The sequence below is a fragment of the Molossus molossus genome, unplaced genomic scaffold (genome assembly GCF_014108415.1).
Source record: "Molossus molossus isolate mMolMol1 unplaced genomic scaffold, mMolMol1.p scaffold_m16_p_11, whole genome shotgun sequence".
Taxonomy (NCBI): Eukaryota; Metazoa; Chordata; class Mammalia; order Chiroptera; family Molossidae; genus Molossus; species Molossus molossus.
In genome coordinates this window covers 68,185,652-68,206,752 of record NW_023425346.1, presented here as the reverse complement: position 1 = coordinate 68,206,752, position 21,101 = coordinate 68,185,652, and the positions used below count along the sequence as shown (strand labels likewise).

The following is a 21,101-nucleotide window of genomic DNA, read 5'->3' as shown; positions in this document are numbered from 1 at the left end:
CTTTAAAGTGTACATACCACAAGTCCATAAATAAATATGACACCAGGGAGTGATAAGTGCTCTAAAGCAGCAATTTTCAACTGATATGATGCAAGAATTTTTAAAATATGCAATACTTGACCGTGTAGTCAGAGGCACTGACCTTTTTTCCCTCGGGTTGTCAACTAAAAAAATGACAGCAAACACAACAACAGCCATCTGGTGTAAATGAATAAAAATTATACCTATATTTCTTGTCAGATCAGCGAAAATGTATATTTTTTGGTGTGCTGCAGAATTTTAGTAATTAATTTATGTATGCCTTGAGATGAAAAAGTTGAAAATCGCCGATTTAAAGGAAGACAAAAATAAGATAAATTGTGGTAAGGGAATGGAAAGTAAGGGACAGAAGCTTGGCATGCTTTAGATGGGATGGGCAGTGAAGGCATCTCTAGAGTGATGACATCTGAGCAGAGACCTGACGGCCCAGGTGAGGTGAAGGAAAAAGGCACATGGGCCCCGCAGAAGAAGAAGAATCCAGAAGAGAGAGCAGCAGGAGGACAAGGCCTTGGGGCTGTATATATAATGTCTGAGTGTAAAAGACCAATGTAGCTAAGCAAGTGAGAGGAGAGTCGGAAGGAGAGAAAGGAGATAAGATCTAATTGTGAAGGATCTCAATAATTACCAGGTGTTGGAATTTTATTCTAAAAAAATAGAGAAGTCATCAAAGGTTTTCACCAGAGGAGTGATGCAATTTGATTCATTTTTTAAAAGACTCTTCTGTAAATTGCTGGGGAATTAACTATAGGGTTAAAGGAGAGAAAGTGGGGTGACCATTTAGGATGTTATTGAGGTCCCCTCGGTAGAGATTAGTGATGGATTGGACTAAAGTGATAGTAATGGGATTGAAAAATGATTAGACTTGGGATATCACTTTGAATGTACTCTGCTTACACTGGAAGCAGAGTATGAAAGGAACAAAAGGAGGCAAAGAATACACTGGACCTAAGAAAATTCTGTTAACTAAGAATAACAACATTTGGGAAAAAGTAGGTTGGTAAGGGGAAGAAGCTTACTTACAGTTGTTTGTTTGAAGACTGGGGGCAGACTCAATATCAAGTTTTGGATATACTAGGTTTGGAATACTTACAAAGCATTCAAAATTTATAACACAGGCTAATGGTTATATGAACCTGAGCTCAGATGAGGGGTTGGGACTGATGATATACAATTGGAAGACATCAATTTATAGATGATATTTAAAGCAATAGTACTGAACGAGATTAGCTAAGGGGTGAGTGTTAACAGGAAAGACATTCACTAACCGAGTCCTGAAACTGGATGGCATGTCGGGGTAAGAATGAATAAAATGGCTAGCAGACAAAACCAATGGGGTAGGTAGCAGAACGGGAGTGTTATCATCTTGAGGTCAGATTAGTGATTCAACAAAGAGAAATGACCAATTGTGTTGAATGTTGCCAATGTTTTACCTAAAATGGGTGTGAAACGGACCACTGGATTTCTCCAAAGGGAGTCTGTTGGGAAACCTGACAAGAACTTTTTTACAAGAGTGATGAGCATAAAAGTCTGATTGAAGTGTGTTAAAGGGGGTGAGAAAGTGACATAGCCTCTTTAGCATGCTATAAGGAGTTTTGATATAAAGAGCCAGGGCAGTACTGGAGCGAGCTTCTTGAAATGGGAGATATTAAAACATGTTTTTGTGGTTGTGGGAGTATTTTTGTGGAATGTAAAAAAATTGATAATGCCAGAGAGAAAAGCTAATTTTTGGAGCATTACTTGAAAGGGGAAAGGATACTGTAAAAAACAATTTATGAACATAAACAATAGGTGGGTCCTAAGAGAGAAGGCCGAGACGGGTACAGATCCAGGTATATTGGTAGGTTTGCTCATGCTAATGTCAGTTCGTTGATAATTGCTTCCGTTTTCTCTGTAAAATCACCTGAGTGTAGAAGGATATGGGGTTTTTGGAGATTTGAGGAGTAAAATAATTTAAGAACAATTTAGAAAAATAAAGTAGATCTTTCAGGAAATGTTGAAGCCCACTGAGAAATGTGGTTAAAATATCTATGTGAAAGTAGTCATCATGGTTATAAGCGTCTGTGTCCATACGATGCCTGAACTCCAGGTTCAGCATTAATGACAGAGAACTGGGTCTCATATCAGTTGTTCTTTGTCTCTGATGCTGTTCCTTGCTTTGAAGTTTGTTCTGCCTGAAAGCAACATAGCTATTTTTTTAAAATTAGCAAAGTATATTTTTCTTTACCCACTTACTCTTAATCTGCGTCTTAATATTTAAAGTAGATTTCTTGTGGCAATCTGTAGTTGGGTCTTCTTTTTTGATCCACTCTCATAGCCTCTGTCTTTTAATTAGTGCATTTAGACCTCCGACATGCAGTGATTATCGATATAATTGAATTAATAGCCTGTTTGTTGCCCCCCCTTTTTTGTGATCTTCCACTTCTTTTTTGTCTTTAGCAGTTTTAACTGAGCATTTTTTGTTATCGACATTATTACAGATGTCCCCTATTTCTCCCCTCCTTGCCCACCTCCACCCGTCCCTGTCCCCTTTCCCTGGCCTTCCCCACACGGATGTCTGTGTCCACGGGCTATGCACACATGTTCTTTGGCTGATCTCTTCATCTTCTTCCGTGCAGACCTTCCCACCCTCCTCCCCTCTGTCAGTCTGCTCCATGTATCCGTGCCTCTGGTTCTGTTTTGTTCGTCAGTTTATTTTGCCATTTTCTCTCTTAACATATCAATTATACTTTTTTTTCTTACTTTTTTTAGTGGTTGTCCTAGGAATTGCAATATATTTTACAACTAATCCAAGTTTACTTTCAAAGAACACTATTCCACCTCACAGTTATTGTCAGTACCTTAAAATAAATTAATTCTATTCCTTTTTCCTGCCCCTTGTATCATTGCCATCATGTATTTTCCTTATATATAGGCATACATATGCGTGTATACATATATAACACATATATATTAGTATACATAATTGAATACATCGTTGCTATTATTTTGAACAATTGATATCAGATCAATTAAGAATAAGAAAAGTTAGTTTTAATTTTACTTTTACTTATTCCTTTAACAATTCTTTTCCTTTCTTTATGTAGATCCAAGTTTCTGACATATAATTTTTCTTGCAAGAAAGGTCTAAAAACAAGGCAAGTCTAGAAACAACAAATTCCCTCCATTTTTATTTGTCCGAGAAAGTCTTTATTTCTCCTTGACTTTTGAAGGATAATTTCAGAGGGTGACAAATTGTGGGTTGGTAGGCAATTTTTTTTTTCCTCTCAACATTTTAAATACTTCTGTTCACTCTCTTCTTTGCATGGTTTATAAGGAGAAGTTGCATGTAATTCTTATCTTTGTTTCTCTAAAGGTAAGGTTTTTCTTTTGGTTTATTTCAGGGTTTCACCCCTCCTTTATCTTTGATTTTCTGTAGTTTAAATATAACATGCCTACCTGTTGTTCTTTCGCATTTATCCTGCTTAGTTTTCTCTGAGCTTTCTGGCTCTATGGTTTGGTGTCTGACATTAATTAGGGAGAAATTCTCACTCAGTATGGCATCGAATAAGACCTCTGCTTCTTTTTCTTCCCCTTTTGGTATTCCCATTACGTTACACTTCTAGCGGTGGTCCCACAGTTCTTGCATACACTGTTTTGTATTTTTTATTTTAACTCTCTGCTTTTTATTTTTGAAAGTTTCTATTGTCATGTCTTCAAGCTCAAATATTCTTTCCTCATCCATGTCCCGTCTACTAAAGAGCTTATCAAAGACATTTTTTACTTTTACTACAGTGTTTTTTCCTCTAATATTTCTCTTTTTGTTCTTCTTCAAAATGTCCATTTCTCTGCTTATAGGATCCATCTGTTCTTGCATATTGTCTATTTTTTTTTTCTCATGAAAATCCTTAGCATATTGATTGATTTCTTTCTTTCTTTATGTAGATCCACGTTTCTGACTTACATAATTTCATTAAACAAAAATCCTAGTCCCATAATTCCAACATTCCGGCCATAGCTGACGCTGGGCCTGACGCGTGTGCAGTCTCCTCGCACTGCATCGCCCACGGTCTGCCTTGCACTTCTCTGCGGACAGGCGAACATGACGTGCTGGGTACGAGAACTGCGCCAAGTAGGCGGTTAGTATGCGGTGGCCAGGCGTGGGCAAGAAGTGCTCTGTAGGCTGGGGCCAGGTCTCGGCCTTCCGGACAGCCTGTGCCTCCGCGCTGTGAACTCCCCGATGCTTCTCAGTCTCCCTCCTCTGTTAGGTGACACAAAATCACTAAAGGGGACTGGAATTGGCATTTCTCTTCCGCAGGAGGGTTCGCCTCTGATAAAACCTCAGAAGGTTGGGCTGCAGTAAAACAATTTCTCCAGAAAGTAGATCCTGTTAAGAACAGAGTTCTCTGTTTTTGAAAATGGCTACTGTTCCCCTTGCCTGTCAGAGAATGAGGTTTTTCTTTGATTTTTATTGCGAGAAACTAATAGAGCTCCAGGAGGTAAAATTTACAAAAGTGTGAAGTCCCCTTCTGGCTGACCTCCCGTTCCCTTCCCCAACCAGAGCTTTTAATCTCTTAGGCTTGTCCACACTGAGCCTCTAGCCATTTCTCAGTTGCAGTTTAGGTTTTTCTACCCTGGCCCATGGTCCTGCAGAGGCTTCTGCTCCGGTAAGTGTGTTTCTCTCTATTAGCCTGTCTGTCCGTCCACAGTTTGGCAATGCGTGGCAGTGATTTGCCCTGTGGCCTTACTTCTCTAACAGAGCTAAGTGTTGTTATTATTATTTTAACTTGTTTAGCTTTTTAGTTGTTGTTAAACTGAGTAGTAACTTCTAAGTTTCTTACATCCCGGACCCTAGAATGATTCTTTAAAAATGTAGATCAGTCCTGGCCGGTCTGGCTTAGCAGCTAGAGCGCCGGCCTGTGGACCTAAGGGTTGAAGGTTCAATTTCCAGTCAAGGGCACGTACCTGGGTTGCAGGTTCAATCCCCAGCCCTGGTCCGGGTTGTACAGGAGGCAACCAATCCATGTGTCTCTCTCACATGGATGTTTTTCTTTCTCTGTCCCTCCCTTCCCCCCTCCCACTATCAATGGAAAAATATCCTCAGGTAAGGATTAACAAAAATAAATAAATAAATAAAAATAAAAATGTGTAGATCAGATCTTATTGCTCCTCTACTAAAAAAAAAAAAAAAATCTGCCAGTGGCTCCCCAGAGTAACAGCCCAAATTCTTATAAAGTCCTATGAGGCCCTCCATGGCAGGCGCCTCCTCCCTACCTGTGTCCATACTCTCTAAGCTTACCTCCTTCTGTTCCCCATCATTCACCTCATTTCTGAAACTCCAGGCCTGTTGCTGTTCTTTGACCACGGCAGTCATGCTCCAAACTTAAAGCCTTTGCAATTCTTATTCCATCAGCCTGGGATGGTCTTTTCCCAGAAAGACTCATGAGTATCTTTAAGTCTAGTCAGGGTCTTCTCTTTCTGTGAGCATGCTCTGTTGTTACGGGGAGGGTTCTCCGTGAACTAGAGTCAGAGCTAGATGATTTGGTTATGCGATTGGGCATACACCGGCCTCAGGCTCTGGTACCCTGTAGTGACCATGGCCTCGCCTGGAAGACAGCCTTTAAAAATACCAGCACGTGACATCCTCCTGTGGACACACTTGTAGAATACAGACAGCATTGGCTTTTGTCTCTATAAATGCAACTCTCCTTGCATCATTTTATTTTTAGTGCTTTCAAGACTAACCACTGACTTTTGCCAATGGATGCATTCTTTTTTTTTTAGATATGCTATTGTGTTCAATCAATGGCAGTCAAATCTTGCAGACTAGGGAGCCATTCTGTCTCTTTCTAAAGTGAAATTGCCCAACATAGTTTAGCTCCATTATATGTGGGCTTAAAAATTAAACACTACTTCTGAGTTCATGGAGAACACATTAGCTAAGAAGAAAAGGGGGTATTAGAAGGGCACTTAACTGTAGAGGGCAAAAGAGGCGCTCCGTCTACCAAGTGCTTCTCACCCTAGGTCGAGTAGTAGGATCCGTGCAAAGTTAATATATATATATTCTTGCCTGGCCCCAACCTCAGACTTACCGATAAAGATGTGATTTTGATAAGTGAGACAATATTACTCTCCAAAGATTTTATTTCAATCCACACTTCTAACAATAGCATGTAATTGTGTGCCTCCTCCCCTACTTCCTTCTTGGTGTTTACTGCGAAATCGGTCACCTCGGCTTTACTCTCGGGCACCAGTTTTAGTAAAATATATGATAGGTAAAAATAGGCATAAAATAGATAATACTTATGAATATCAAAAAACATGCTGCCCCTATTCATATGAATTATGAAGAGATAAACATATCACCTACTGATTCTCCTGTAGAAAAATGCTTCCCAATGTGTTTATTTACAGTCTATCTTAACTGACCAGTCACCATATTACAACAGAGGTGAACTGTGCTGTGTATATATAGTTTACTTCAAATAAAGTAGAAAGAGACAGATTTAAGGTGAGTGCAGAATATGATAAGGTTTAGCTTTGAAATGACATCAATGTCATTTGATCTCTGTGACCCTCAGTGTATTAATGTGTAGCTATTCATTACAAATGAATGACAAGAAGATTACATAAACTATATATATATGAAGGCATTTTGGGAACTGTAAAACACAATTTTAAAAACATCTGAGAGATGATGAGCCTTTACTGAGGAGTTTTGCTGTACTATATTACAGTTTAAATTATATTTCTCAAGTATATCTAGCATGATTACTTTGGTCAAACTTGAAGGATCAGTACACAAGGAACTATTAGAAAACTATTTTTCTAGGGCCACTGAAATCACTCTCTTGTATATAGCAGACTTTCCGAAATCTAAAGTGTTTTGAAAATTGTTTTCTCATAGAAATCAGATTTGTTCTTTCCCATACTCTAACCACTGTGCTGCTCAATAAATGGCTGTTCTGATTCTATTCTGAATTGGCTCTTCTTTCCCATATCAGAACTTTATAAATGCATTCTCTGTTCTACTGGTTCATATCACTGCTTCAGTGAATTAACTTCATTTATGTGCACAACATCCCTGGACCTACATCCCATCTCATCTGTATCTGTGTCTCTCTCATGCTCAAGACAGTGTGTGGGGATGGGGGGGCTTTTTATATTAACTCACATGGCTTGATGGCTTCTATGTCTCATCTCCCATACTAGATCATAATATAATGTCTGTGTCTCTCAGAGACTAGTCCCAGGTCTGAACATAGCAGAGAGAAAGGCTGCTTCTTTTCTAATAACCTGAACATTATTTATTACTTGGTTCTATGCTGGGAATATTCCTGGAAGGTTAAAGTTTATGTTATTTCCCTTTCCAAATTCTATTAAAAACAACAACAGAGAATGAAAAGTTATATCTATCTATCAGCTATGTAATGTCCTTTGAAAGAATTTGATAATAAAAAGGGTCTCATGATCTTAAATCACCAAATTTTCCTTCAGATTTCAACTTTAAAGACCAGTGACAGTGGAAGATGGAGTCCTGGTGACTCAGATGAACAGCCCCCACCAGGAATTAGAGACCCTGGTTTGTGTTCCAACTCAGCCAATGATCGCTCTGTGAATGTAAGCAAGTCATTTTGCTATCGGAAATCGTTCTTTCATCTTTAAACTAAAGAGATTAGACTAGGATTTATATTCAAAAATTTAAAAATTATGAAATTTAAAAATTTGTCCCCAAAGGCACAAATACAACTATAAATAGAAATCCAAGATGGGTCAGAGTCTCTCTATAATCTACCCACAGATTCATTAGTGGGCGTTCAGATTATTTCTAAGGTCTAAAGCCTGTGGTTAAAAAGAATGAATCCATTTCCATTTGCTGTTCCTGATGTGAATTAGTTTTAAAATATAGATTTGGGCCACTTATGTCTTTTGACATTATAATTACCTTTTTGTAACTTAGACTACTCACAGCAGAGCATTTTTTTTCTCAGTTAAATAAAAAGGTCTCTTGTACATTAATATTAACATCTTAGGGTCAGTGAAGTTGTTAGTCTAACCTGCTACTCGATGCAGAGTTCCTTCTATAACTCTCCTCAGTGATCAAAATGTAGCTTTGACTTGAACACACAGTGATGGGGAGCTCACTCACATGTTTATTGCTGGGTGAATATAAAGAGTTTAGGAATTTTCTTCTTTGTATTGGGTTGTAATCAGCCCTCACCACATAAATTTCAGCCTTGGCCCTATTTCTGCTTTCAGGAGCTACATAAATAAATTTTATTTCTTTCTCCAGTCTTTTAGGTATTTAGTGGCAGCTTTTGTCCTCTCTTAATTTTCTCTATGCTGAGCATCCCAGTTTCATATATAATTCTTCTAGAGAAGTGATTTCATAGGATTACCTTTACCCCAATTATTTTCTTCACTGGTACCCTTAAAATTCAGAGCCAAGAATTAAGCAGCACGATCCAGAAAAGTTCTGACCCACACGTGGGTGAGAGCCAGGTCCTCCCTCAAGCTGCTGACTAGTGTTAGGAATGCCACCGTCAGCACTAAGAGCTATGTCTCTAGAAACAGGTGACTCTACTGGACCATTTTGAAATTGTGGTCTCCTGAAACCCCAACTATAATCTAGTTGCCCTTATTCTCTATATTTTAGATAAAAAATAATCTTTCTAAAAACAAAAGTGCCTGTTGCCCTCTACCATAATTGCTTAGCCCATCTCTCCAGCTCCTAGAAACCTTTCTGAATACTGCTGGTATTGTCATTAATTATGTTTTCTTCTCTTCCATGTTTTATGTCATCTACACGTGTAATCAACCTCCCCCCCCCCAACTTTATTGATAAGCATATTGACCTGTGGTTTGCCAAATATAAGCCTCCCTCTGTGGATTCATTATTCATAATTCTTCACCCAGTCTCTTCTTCACAACATCCTCCGACTCACACTTAACCTCGTGATCTACAGAACGGAGAAGAGCATGAGTACTGTGTTGTTTGGGGGCCATGCTTATTTCTTCTCCTTTTTTCTTTTACTCAGTCTCCTTTCCTCCAACTCTGCTTTTGTTTCATTCCTTCGTGTGCTCATATGGCATATCCTGCTCTCATGTATGCTCCCCTTTTCTATGTGTTCATTTGCTGTGGAGAAAAGAACATACGTGGTGCTTGTTGGGAGCCCTTTGTCCTCCGCCCGGTGCAGGGCTGGCCGCGCCTGTGCTGGCCCCAGAGGCCCCGAGAGTCAGCCCTGTGCAGGTGAGGTGTTTTCCTACATGCTCATTAGCACTTGGCAGAGGAGGAGGCTCTGATAATTTCATCAGCACCCCCAGGCCAAGTTACTTCTCTCCTCCTCCAGAATTTCTCAAATATCAAATGAGAGCTTAAAGAAAAATTAAAAACAAAGTATATTGTATTTGGATGGGAGGAGAAAGATGTATTAGTCTTTACAGACTTCACACTTTAATCTCAGCATTATTGTGTCTGTAACCAAATAGATCTTGCTGGGGAAAAAAAAAAAATCAAAACACGAATTTACCAACCACCCATTATCTAATGGAAAGATGACATGAGTATTAACTGCTTTGGGAGCCAAAAAATGTGTGGTTTTGTAGAAATGTCCTACAGAACATCTCTGAGAGATGTCACTAACTCTTGCTTCATCATCAAAACCTTTTACCTGAAAACAGTTCATGTCACACTCAAATAAGACTAAGAAAGGCACCTTTCAGGGTTTGCCCAAGTGATTTTACTTTTGAAAAGGCGTATTTATACAACTTTGTGGCCATTAGTATTGTGAAATAAATTAAATGTGGATCAAGATAAACAAGTAGAGCTATTCCCAAGTATGAAAAGTTGATTATGGTTTAATAAGTTGGGTATTTTGTTTACTGTTTTTGTTTGTTTGTTTGTTTTTAATGTTTAACCCCCTAATATAGACAAATCAATGTTGGCATTAAGTTATTTACCTAATTTAAAGAAAATTGTCTTGAACACAACTTTATTACTCTGTAGTTAGTTACCTTGCGGATGAAAGGGTTGAGCTCTGGAGGCAATAGAACCTTTGCAAACCCAGAGAGGCACAGATAATTTCAGCACAGGAAAGAGTATGGCAGGCAGCTGAATGATTATTGTGAGAATCCTGAGATCATCCGGGCCAGGTTAATAGGTACTGTAAGCCTATGATAACTCCTAGAGAGCATTAGGAAACTGTAGGTCAGTGTTCACAAAGCTAAGGTGAAAATAAGTTGGAATCTCCTGATAGTGGAAGGCACTCAGCCAGTGTGTACCGAGGGACTATGGTGTGTCGGACCTCCGCGGGAACTATACTATCCTTATAATCTTGAACAAATGTAATCTTCTTGGAGGCCAAATTTCACCATCCAGGTATTTATCTTATGGAGTTGTTGTGAGGTTAGTGATTCAGGTATGTGAGACTCTAGTAGTGATTAATTGGGTGGTTTATGAACTCTTCCTTTCCCCTTAGCATTTAGACTTCTTTTTTTCCTCCATGTAATTTGCAATAACATGAAAAAAGTTCCTTTTGTTAATAACAAACGTCTCTCTACAGTCTTGGGTCAACAGGAATTGTGAGTGATCTGTGTTTGCAGATCAAATTAAAGTATTTAAATATTATTACAACTGATCAAATATTTTTGCAAGATAATCCACCAAGCCCAAGGATGCCATTCTTTGCCAAAAAGCACTGTGAGGCTTGCTAACTGCAGTACGTGAAAATCCACTTTTTTTTTTTTAAGTTTCTTTGTTTCATAGCAAGCATGAGCAGTGACTTTCTTTCATTTATCAATTCTTACTGATACATTTTTCAGTAATACTTATAAAAATCTCATAAACCAATTTTCTAAAATGTAAAATATGTATAAAATTTCTTTCATGCACAGAGTGTCAGCCCATATGATGTTTTAACAGAATAAACTCATGTGAAATTAACGATAATTTTGCCCATTGAATATGGCTGTAGTAGTTGTCTTCTGATTTATATTCCAAATTTGAATTAATTTTGAAAAAAAAAATCCAAATATACATTCTTGTGGAATGTCTAAAAATGTATACAAAATTGTTTGTTGCTTCATCAATTTCATCAATCGTGTATGTAATAAATATTAATGAGCACCTACTGTTTGCCAGACACTGTGTCTGGGACCCCAAAGTGAAACTACATAATCCTGACATCAGGACATTTGCTCTCATGAGAAAGATGTGTAAACAAATACAGTTCTGTTGGGTGACTGATGCAAGAGAAAGTGATTCAAGAGCAGAGGGGAAACATGAGAAAGATCTAGGTCCCTCTGCTTGGGGAATCAGGGACCTTCAAGAGGAGGCAAGCTGAGACCAGAAGGATGAACGGCAGAGTATCAGGTGGGTGAGTAGGGAGAAGCTCTCTGTCAGAGAACAGAACAGAAAAGCGTGGAGGCTTGATGGAACATGGGTGATCAGGGAATGTGGAAGAGTAGGTTGTATTGTTAAAGAGTAAATTACTGTGAAAGGCAAAACAGGAAGGGCCTGTGAGAAATGAGGCCAAAATAGGTAGGGAGAGGCCAGCTCACTTAAGCCTGTGCAGCAGGCAAAGGTATGCCAATGTTTTTTCTCTCTGTAGGCGGTGGGGGAAGTTATTGAAGAATTTTGAGTCCAGAAGTTTCATAATCATATGGGTATGTTCCTATTCCCAATAACAATATTATGATTCTTTTGTTATTTACAAGTTACAGAAATGGCAAACAGCAATCCCTTTGTTTCTAGGGGTTTCAATGGTTCTCCTTGTAATAGAATTCAGGGATGCCAAAAGAAATATTTGAACTGAAATGATATATCAGAATTACAATAAGAGCTGTGAGCAGATTTTTTAGTTAACAGGTTTTTAACAGGTTGTGATGCAATTCTTACTGGAGAAGATGACCTTATGGAAGGTGGCCTGCCTAGCATGGAAATGTGACTAGGTATGCTCCTGTTCCTTGGTGAATTAAAAGGTTTACGTGGGATTAGATTGTTGAGATTCTTGGAGAAAATACATATATACCAGCGAAAACTTTTTCTTTATTTCTAGCAGCAAAACAGTGAATCTGTCAGGATACATTTCATTTAAATCAATTTGTATAATTTCAGGGATTAAACATCTGAGAGGCCAGAATGAATCAGCATTCCCTGAAGAAGAAGAAGGCGTCAGTGAAAGAGAGAAGCAATGGGACCATTAATTACGGGTCTGCAGCAAGAAGGCTTCTTGGGAATAACTGGACTATGAACTTTTCTGAACAACCCTTGGCTTCCAGAAGCATTTTCCATCTCTGCTCTCCACATACATACAATAGTAGTACACCTCCGGGGAGGCCTCCTTGACTGAACTTGAGAACTAAGCACAGCTTGTTCCATATCACTTACAATCATTTACTTTACAATGATTTTTCTTTTTAATGACACTGACATTTGCAAACATATGAGTGTTCTAACTTTAATATGCTGAGCTTAATCCCTGATGTTCTACTGACATAGTTTGCCTTCTAAGGTCAAGTGTAAATAACATCAATTTAAGAGTAAAAAATAAGTATTAAATACATTTAGACATGAATGTGTGTCTGAGTTTAACTTACAGAAGAATATTTAATGAATTTAATATTGTTAACTTTTAAGTTAAGATCTGTACATAATATTTATTTCAAAGTAATGAAGAAATGTCAGATTTCTTGATTCAAAAGACCACAATATATTAGTCCTTAGACTAGTTATTAAAAAAGAAAAATGCTAAATCTAAAATAAAATATGCAAAACCTGTCCTGCAACGTTTTTTGTTTATTATTTGAAATCAGCTATTTCCTATTGCATTTTAATTAATTATTAGCATTTTATAAATCTTCTATTATCATAAAATAAGAAATCCCATTAATTCATGCCTATAGTCTTTCATTAATTCAGCAACTATTTTTTACAAATTTATTTCTAGGAGGGCACCTTGCTGAGGGTTATGAAAATAAGGGAAAAATAATTTCTTTCCTATAGAACCAGCAGACAAAAAAAGCATTAGTATATAGCAAGCTTTTCTAAGACTATATATTTATTAAATATTGTTTTTGATAATTCAAAGTCCTTGCCTCCTGAACAATGTTAATTACTTATGGCATTTTAATGTAAAACTTTGGAATGCTCAGCTTGGCTCCCACACTGATGGTATTAGTGAGGTTCAAACGTTTCATGAAAAGATTTCTCAAAAGTCAGTAAAAAGAGAAATTAGGACAAGATGAGAAATATCAAACGTGAATTCCATTGTGGAATCTTAATATCAAAATTCAAAGAAATAATACTTAAAAAAATTTAAATGTGATATTTATAATATAGAGATTAAGAGAAAATGTGGGAATTTATAAGATACTATGGTAGAGATGATCATTTTCATTTTCTTTAGTATATTTTCCACAAGAAAATAAATGCAAAACACATGGATAAGTAATACCTAAAATATGAATAAGTACTCTATTTCCAAGTCCGTCCTTCCTTCCTTCCTTCCTTCCTTCCTTCCTTCCTTCCTTCCTTCCCTCCCTCCTTCCTTCCTTCCTTCCTTCCTTCCTTCCTTCCTCCCTCCTTCCTTCCTTCCTCCTTCCTTTCTTCCTTCCTTTTCTCCTGCGCCCTTTTTTTTTTTAAGTGAATTTCACCTAAAACTTTCTGGAGTTTTCAAACCACCTGCTGTGCCTGTTTGACTTCCTAAGTTTAACTTTACTGAAAACATGATTAAGGCACATATTTGCTTTAAGAGATTTTGAATTAATTGTGTTTGGAAAACGTCCCGATACTCCCTGAGATTATTTGAGCACTCTGAGGTGCTAAAAAACAAAACTGCCCTTCCCTTTCCTTGAACAGACACTTTTATAGATGCTTTTTCAAAAGATTCAGACAAACAAAAGAACCAACGCTTTTGCTGATTTTGTAACATCATTTGGGAAATAAACAGCATGGCTTCTGGATTCTTCTCCATTTTTAAAAACACAAAGAGATCGAAATTAAAAGCATAAATTTTCCTTAGAAAATGTTGGTTTCTTCTATTCTGTTCCCCATTCTCAAAACACAGAGATCACAATTAAAACCATAAGTTGTCCTGGGGAAATGTGTTGGTTTTCTCAGAAACTTGAAGGAAATCAGCTGAGATAATGGCTGTTTAGTTTCCTTTCACATAGTACTTACAGTTTACAATACAATTTTTTCAAGAAGATAACTTGGCTTCAGTTTGGCTGAATAGGCACAGAAAACTTCTAACCAAAACAAAATAAAATGATAACTTTATCTTTCCCAGACCACATTTATAATATAACATAATGGTTAGTACAGGGCTTTGAGTCACTCTGACTTGGGTTCAAATTTAACCTCTGACAAATTTAGACTCAGTTTCTCTACTTGTAAAATGGATACAATCATTCATATTCCTTCGGTTTTTTGTGAAAATTAAATGAGATAAGACCTATAAAATGCTTAGCTCAGCTTAATGAGCATTTAATTGGTGCATTTTATTATTATTATAATTATTATTATTGTCAGAAAGGACATGAGGCTATCTATCCAAACCTTATCTAATACATGATCCTCTTCAATATCACAAACGAGTGATGGATCACCTCACTTACTCTTGAATAACTCCAGCTGAACCCCAAACCCAGCCAAAGAGCTCTAATTTTTCTTTTGTATGTTAGAATCTCTTTCTCCTACATTTTACCTCCTTTCCTATATCACAGCCATTCAGATACTGAAGAACACTCTGATGTCCTAAATGATCTCATCTCTGTGCTAAAACATCACCAGTTCCTCCCAACTTTTCTGGTCATCTTGACCACTGGCTTTCGAATCCTCTGCCATCGTGTATACTAAATCTAAGAAAGGTTATGTCTGGTGGAAAAGTTGAGGACTGCATTTTTATCTCCCAGAACTTGAGAAACTGAAGCATAGAGTGTGGCGGGATTCTGGGCCAGAGTTCTTCCCATCACACAATAATTTGTGAATCCTTTTTTCTTCCCAGAGCTGTCCAGGGTAAGGGTCTTTATAAAAATCAAAATTTTTAGATTATTTTATGTTCTCAAAAAGATTTCAGCATCCATTTTAATTGTAATTCACTTATGCCAATATTTTCTGCATTATGGAAACAAATTATTTTAGGTTGGCCATGGGAATAAGATATTTTTATTTTTATAAACATTATTATACTATAAGTTGAAAAAGATGCATAATTAGCAACCCCAAATTTACAATTTTATGGCTATTGTTCCTTAGGATGAGGCAAGCTTAAAGTGTGAGTATGTTTTAAATCAATTTAAAGAAAAATATTAAATAACTACAGTAGAGGTTGTACCTCAAAATCACAAAATCACAAAAGATATACAATTGAGTGAAATTTTGGAAAAACTGATTTTGGGTATTGTCATAGCAAATAACTTAAGTGTAAGTATTTCAGAGTTCATGTAATTGCAATATGCATTTATAAATGAATAAATAAACCACTTACATTGCATTAATTTAAAAATTCTATTTTCTTTACCCACATATAAAATCAGTATAAAATTTGGCTGGATAAGGTTTGGATAGATAGCCTCACTCTAATAATAATAATAATAACAATAATAATAAGCAGCAATTATTAAGGTATAAGTGCAAAGTGAATAGAAAAAGCACAACTAGCTACTTTAAAATGTTCATGCTTATATATAATTTTGAATACTTGCTCTTCCTAAAGAAGGAGGATGGGGGAAGAAATGCCCTTACTTTTCTAAGTCCTTAATTTCACAAACCAGTTCCCAAAGCTCCAGCAAGTATATTAATCATTAAACATTTTTATGTGGCTGAAATGTGAACTGTGTTTAAGCAATTAATTATTAGATTTCATAACATCATAACATTCCAAAGAACTAAATACCAGAGGAAGAAGTGCTTCAGAAAATTATGGAGGACATCGTGGTTCTAAATGACACTGTAAGTACTCAAGGTGTGAAACTGAAAATATCGTACATAATTCACCCAGAAAGGGGGGGTAAGGTTTCTACTTTGCCATACTCTGCGAATTCACTGAAATAATCTATCCGAATGCACAGGTGCCTGATTGCAATTGGTAAAGAGGCTGCCATTCAACTACAGCTCCTCCCTTGACCTTTACATCGCGAGGCCCCCTCACTTCACACGCAGACATTGGTGCGGTCACCTTCCTCATTGCGTTTCATACTTAGCTTGTGCAGATAATGGAGACTGCACACAAGAGTGGATTAGAGAGAAGAGTAGGAGAAGGAGAGAACTCAAAGAATTCTGGAAACGTGATGAAGAACCTGGAGAAGGGATACTAAAATGGTATTGGATTCATCTTCATTTTTTGTTTTTCACTCTACAAATATGACAGCATTTTCTCCCTTTTCTCTGACCTTTAGTAACAAGGAGGCTAATTTGGGGGAATGAGCACAGAAATATATTACACTACCATATAAGAATTCTAAAAGTAACAGAATATTAGAGTATGTTCCGCAAATGATTTTTCATTATTATCCAGAACAAGCATTTGGCTTCAAATAATAGAGAACCCAGCACACAATGGCACAGAGGTCTGTTTATGTCGTGCAAGAAAATGTCCATCACTGAAATTATGGCTCAAGTTGCTAATGGGCATCCAGATACTTTACATTTTTCTTAACATTCTCAAACTTGTTATTTTGCAGTCTCACGAGACCTGTTGCTCTAGCCTTCTGGTCTGTTCCAAGCAAAAAGACCAGTGGGGAAAGAAAGAGAAAGGGTCCATAGCGAAGAAGCAAAGCCATCCCAGAACCCCTCAACTGATGTCTCATTGGCCAGAACTGTGTCACAAGACCACACCTTGATGCAAAGGATTGGAGAAAGTAAGCATTTTTAACCAGGTTCCTTGCCACCTTCCAATTACATTAAGGGTCTCTTTGTAAGGTATAAAATGATCATGGTTATCAGTTAGGCAGGCAGCAGCGTCTGATTTCCAAATCAACAGAATTCAGGAACTTCTCCCCTGGGGCATCTAAAGGAAGGACAGGCTATTTAAACATCTTAAAAAATTTTTTTTTCTTTATTGGTTTTAAAGAGAGAGCAAGGGGGGGAGAGAGAGAGAGAGAGAGAAACATCAATGAGCAAGAACATCTATTGGCTGCCTCCTACATGCCCCGTACTGGGGATTTGGCCCACAACCTGGCCATGTGCCCTGACCGGGAATCGAACCAGCAGCATTTTGGTGCATGGGTTGATGCTCAACCACTCAATCACACCAGCTGGGCTATTTAGACACCTTAAAGAATTGAAAACATTACTTTCACTAGATAGTTTTGCTTTTTAAAATGCATAAATTTGGTGATGTTTACGATAGACCTGAAGCTAGATAGAACAATTTAGACATCCTTGGTTATTCTGTACTATTTTTAATGGAATAATTTGGTGTAGTTTTTAAAAGTCTACATTAGAAACAATAGACCACTATTGTAGTTTGTTATTCAATAAATCTGTATGAACTCCTAGGGCATGCTTGACGTTGTTTAAGACAATCAGCGGCTCTCAACCTATGGGTTGCGACCCCTTTGGGAGTCAAATAACACTTTCACAGGGGTCGACTAATACATAACAGTAGCAAAATTACAGTTATGAAGTAGCAATAAAAATAATTTTATGGTTGGGGGTCACCACAACATGAGGAACTGTATTAAAGGATCGCGGCATTAGGAAGGTTGAGAACCACTTAAGTGGTGAGAATTCTGGTGTTAACAAGATAGTTAAGGCCTTTAAATCCATGGATGTATATTCTCGTGTTTGAAGACTGTCAATATATACATAAATTAATAAATAAATAAGATTATTTCAGATAGTGATAAGTTCCTGGAAGAAAATAATACAAGGTGATGTGGCAGAGGGTGGCATCTCCTGTTTCGTAGCTGTGTGACCTTGGCAAGCCCTTTAATCACTCTGGGACTCAGTTTTCTGATCAGTAAAATGTGGAGAACAATAGGGGTTGGGGGAGTGGGGCGGGTGTCCAGCTAACCCTGGGAGGCTCCTTTAAATTCTAAGATCTATGTTTTTCCTCTGATTCTCTTTCAGGCACTGCAGGCAAGAAACAAAGGAGAAAAAAAAAAGATAGGAACAGACTAAAAACAGCAGTAGTAAGGGAAGGTGGAATCCGAAGAGAAAAGGGGTATGTTGTGTGCTTGTTGGACAGCCAACAGAATCGTTGGTGCTAGAGATGCGCACATGTATGTATGTGTGCATGTGGTAACAACAATAGCACTGCAACCAGTTATGTTTTCTGTCTTTAAAATTTCTCCTTAGAAAATGATCAGGGTTTTTTTGTTTGTTTGTTTTTAAAGATTTAAAAGTCCTTCCAGGAAAAATATCCTCCCACTAATCACTAATTGGATAATGTACTGGATGCTAGCACGCAGCATTGCTGCTATTAAGTGCTGCATACCAGATTTTTCCCTTTACAGAGATTTACGTGACATGATGTTACACCCTCTGGAACACTTCCACTGGGTTCTGGAGTACTTCGTTATTTTCTTTTTCTCCTCCAGGTGCAAAACGGGTTGATAATAACCAGAAGCTGACTTGTCAGCACTGTGCTCCTACTTGAGCTTGGAAAAATACCAACACAAAACAAACACCACCCTCCAACTCCATCTGAGTGCTGTTTCTCCCCCTGGATTGCTTTCTGAAGCACTTCAAACATTGTGTACATAAACATTGACTTTTTTTTTACACTATTTGCTACGTTCCTCATTTTGGATTTATTTTCCTATATGGCTAAAAGGAAGATCTTAAACTTGAGCCAATTTTAAATAATTCATTTTCTAGCCTTTTTCTACAAGTCTTTCAAATGTATTTTCTTATGTGTGTGTGTTTTTAATTATTGTATTTATGTGTTTGTTTATTTCAAATTTAACTAGTCTTGAATCAGTTTAATTCCATAGATATATATTGATAGTTCATTATATGCAGGCTAGTAATTTAAACATCAGAGTTATAAAAATGAAAAGTTATTATCTGTTTGAGAAGTTGAGATCGTTTTGGGGTGGAAAAGCCCATCCTCCTTAGGAACCATAGGCCTGTGAATTTTCTCAGAGCGTCTTACAGATCGACCTGGAACTAAACTTTCTACATTTCAGAAATAATGCAGAAGGGGTAATTTTGCTAAAGAGGCTGGAGTGGGATAGAGAACCTGAGTTCTACTTTAATTCTTTGGCATGGACTTCAAACCAAAATGACCTCTGACCAATAAAGGAAGCGAAATGAAACTCTTTATTAAGTATTTGGCTCATGTAAAATCTATACTTTAAAAAATAACCTTTGATATTATAAAAAGTGAGAGAATTGCTGAGTTTATGACAACCTTAAGTACAATCTTTACTTAAAGAACAAATCGTCAGTCTTTTAAAGTAGTTTCATTTTCTTCATTTCTAATAAAATTAAAAATGAAAATAATTTTATAATTATTATTATTTTTATTATTTGTACCCTTCCCCATGCCCCCCTGGCCCTAGTATTGGAGAAAGTATCATTTTTTTTTTTTATCCTCACCTGAGGACATTTTTTTCCATTTTTTGTTCAGACAGAGTGGGAGGGAGAGAGAGGAAGAGAGAGAGAGAGAGAAACATCGACATAAAAGGGACACATCATGTGGCTGCCACCTGCACGACCAACCAGGGCTGGGGACAAACTGCAACCGAGGTACGCACCCTTAGTGGGAACCAAACCCGGATCTCTCTGAACCGCAGGCTGACGCTCTAACCGCTGAGCAAAACCAGCCAGGGCGAAAGTATCATTTTCATTCAGACTTTGCATTGCTAAAAAATTAAAGATACTATAAACAAGCATAATTACCCCAGACCTAAATACATAATTGTGGAATATACTATGGGCATTAAAAAAGCAATATGATACTTAACAAGGAACCATAGAGAATATTCTGATTGCTGCTCTCCTCAAGCTAACTGAGGAATGATCTTCACTGGAATTTCAAAACAATATTTTTCTCAAAAGTAGTGATGGGACATACCACTTCCAATTATGGCACCTTGGCTTACTGAATATTTCAAGCCAAAGGAATTTGAGAAAATGGCAGAAGCAGGAAGGTCAATTTGATCCCAAGCCCCTTATGAAACAGGCCATAAAACCCTCATGAGAGAGGTGTGCTCCCTATACCTGGAGGATAGCAATATCCTTGCCTCTGAAGACAAAGAGACTGATAAAAATCTGGGCCAGCAGGCCTAGGTACGTTCCCCCAGCCAACTACACTTACCTGGTGCTCCTTAAGCTATCACAGTCCTCCACGACTATCCATTCTCTATCATTCCTAGCACGAAGGTACTCCAGTCTGTCTCTTCAGATCTGCAGTTTCTTTTGAAGTCTCCCTTGTCATGTAAACTTACATTAAATAAATCGGTATGCTTTTTTCCCTATTAATCTTTGTCAGTTTAATTTTCAGACCCAGCCAGGAACGTTAGAGGGCAGAGGAAAACTTTTCTCCCCTGCAGTAGCAAAGGTATCACATGGCTTTGTATAAATCAAAGCAATAAAACAATAAGCACTTAAAAACAAACAAACAAATAGCTCACAGGTGGTTGGTTCAACATAGCTTTAATAATAATAATAATCCTCTCTTTCTTCTTGACTTTATAAAAGAGACAAGCACTCGGCAAGCATCGTAGTAGATGGGCAGAGTCTCAGTACGCAGCCCCTGCAGCATGGATTCTGTGGATGTGTTTCCCTTATTATGTTCCTAGATGTTGCTTTCATCTTTCTTCGTTTGTTTTAATAGGACATAGACTTTCCATTTTGAAATTTTTAGTTATTTGTTATATTTGTCAAATATTTTAAACATTAGATGGGTGTTTTATTTGCTTTTGAAAACACTCAGTAAGCTAAAATTTTAATTTGACATAAAGGTCAATGATGACTAAAATAGGAATTATTCTACTGAGTCCCAGTCTTCTGTATGATACCAAGCTTAAGCTCCACATTTTCACTGCCCGTATAAAGGGAGTTTTCATAGGAGTAGTTCATTGATAACTAAGTAAAAGAAAAAGTAATAATTTTATAGTATGGGCAGAATAAAATT

The 21,101-nt window shown here is 37.4% G+C and overlaps 1 protein-coding gene across 1 annotated transcript in view; it reads left to right on the top strand.

Annotated features, from left to right (window-relative positions):
- Positions 1-18,740, top strand: part of PPP1R1C (protein phosphatase 1 regulatory inhibitor subunit 1C) — a 119,307-nt gene extending 100,567 nt beyond the window's left edge. The window contains exons 5-6 of the mRNA XM_036254831.1: positions 12,131-12,225; positions 18,559-18,740. Of these exons, the coding sequence (XP_036110724.1) occupies positions 12,131-12,219 (89 nt within the window). The 3' untranslated portion in view covers positions 12,220-12,225; positions 18,559-18,740. The remainder of the gene's footprint in view (positions 1-12,130; positions 12,226-18,558) is intronic.
- The last annotated feature ends 2,361 nt before the right edge of the window (positions 18,741-21,101 follow it).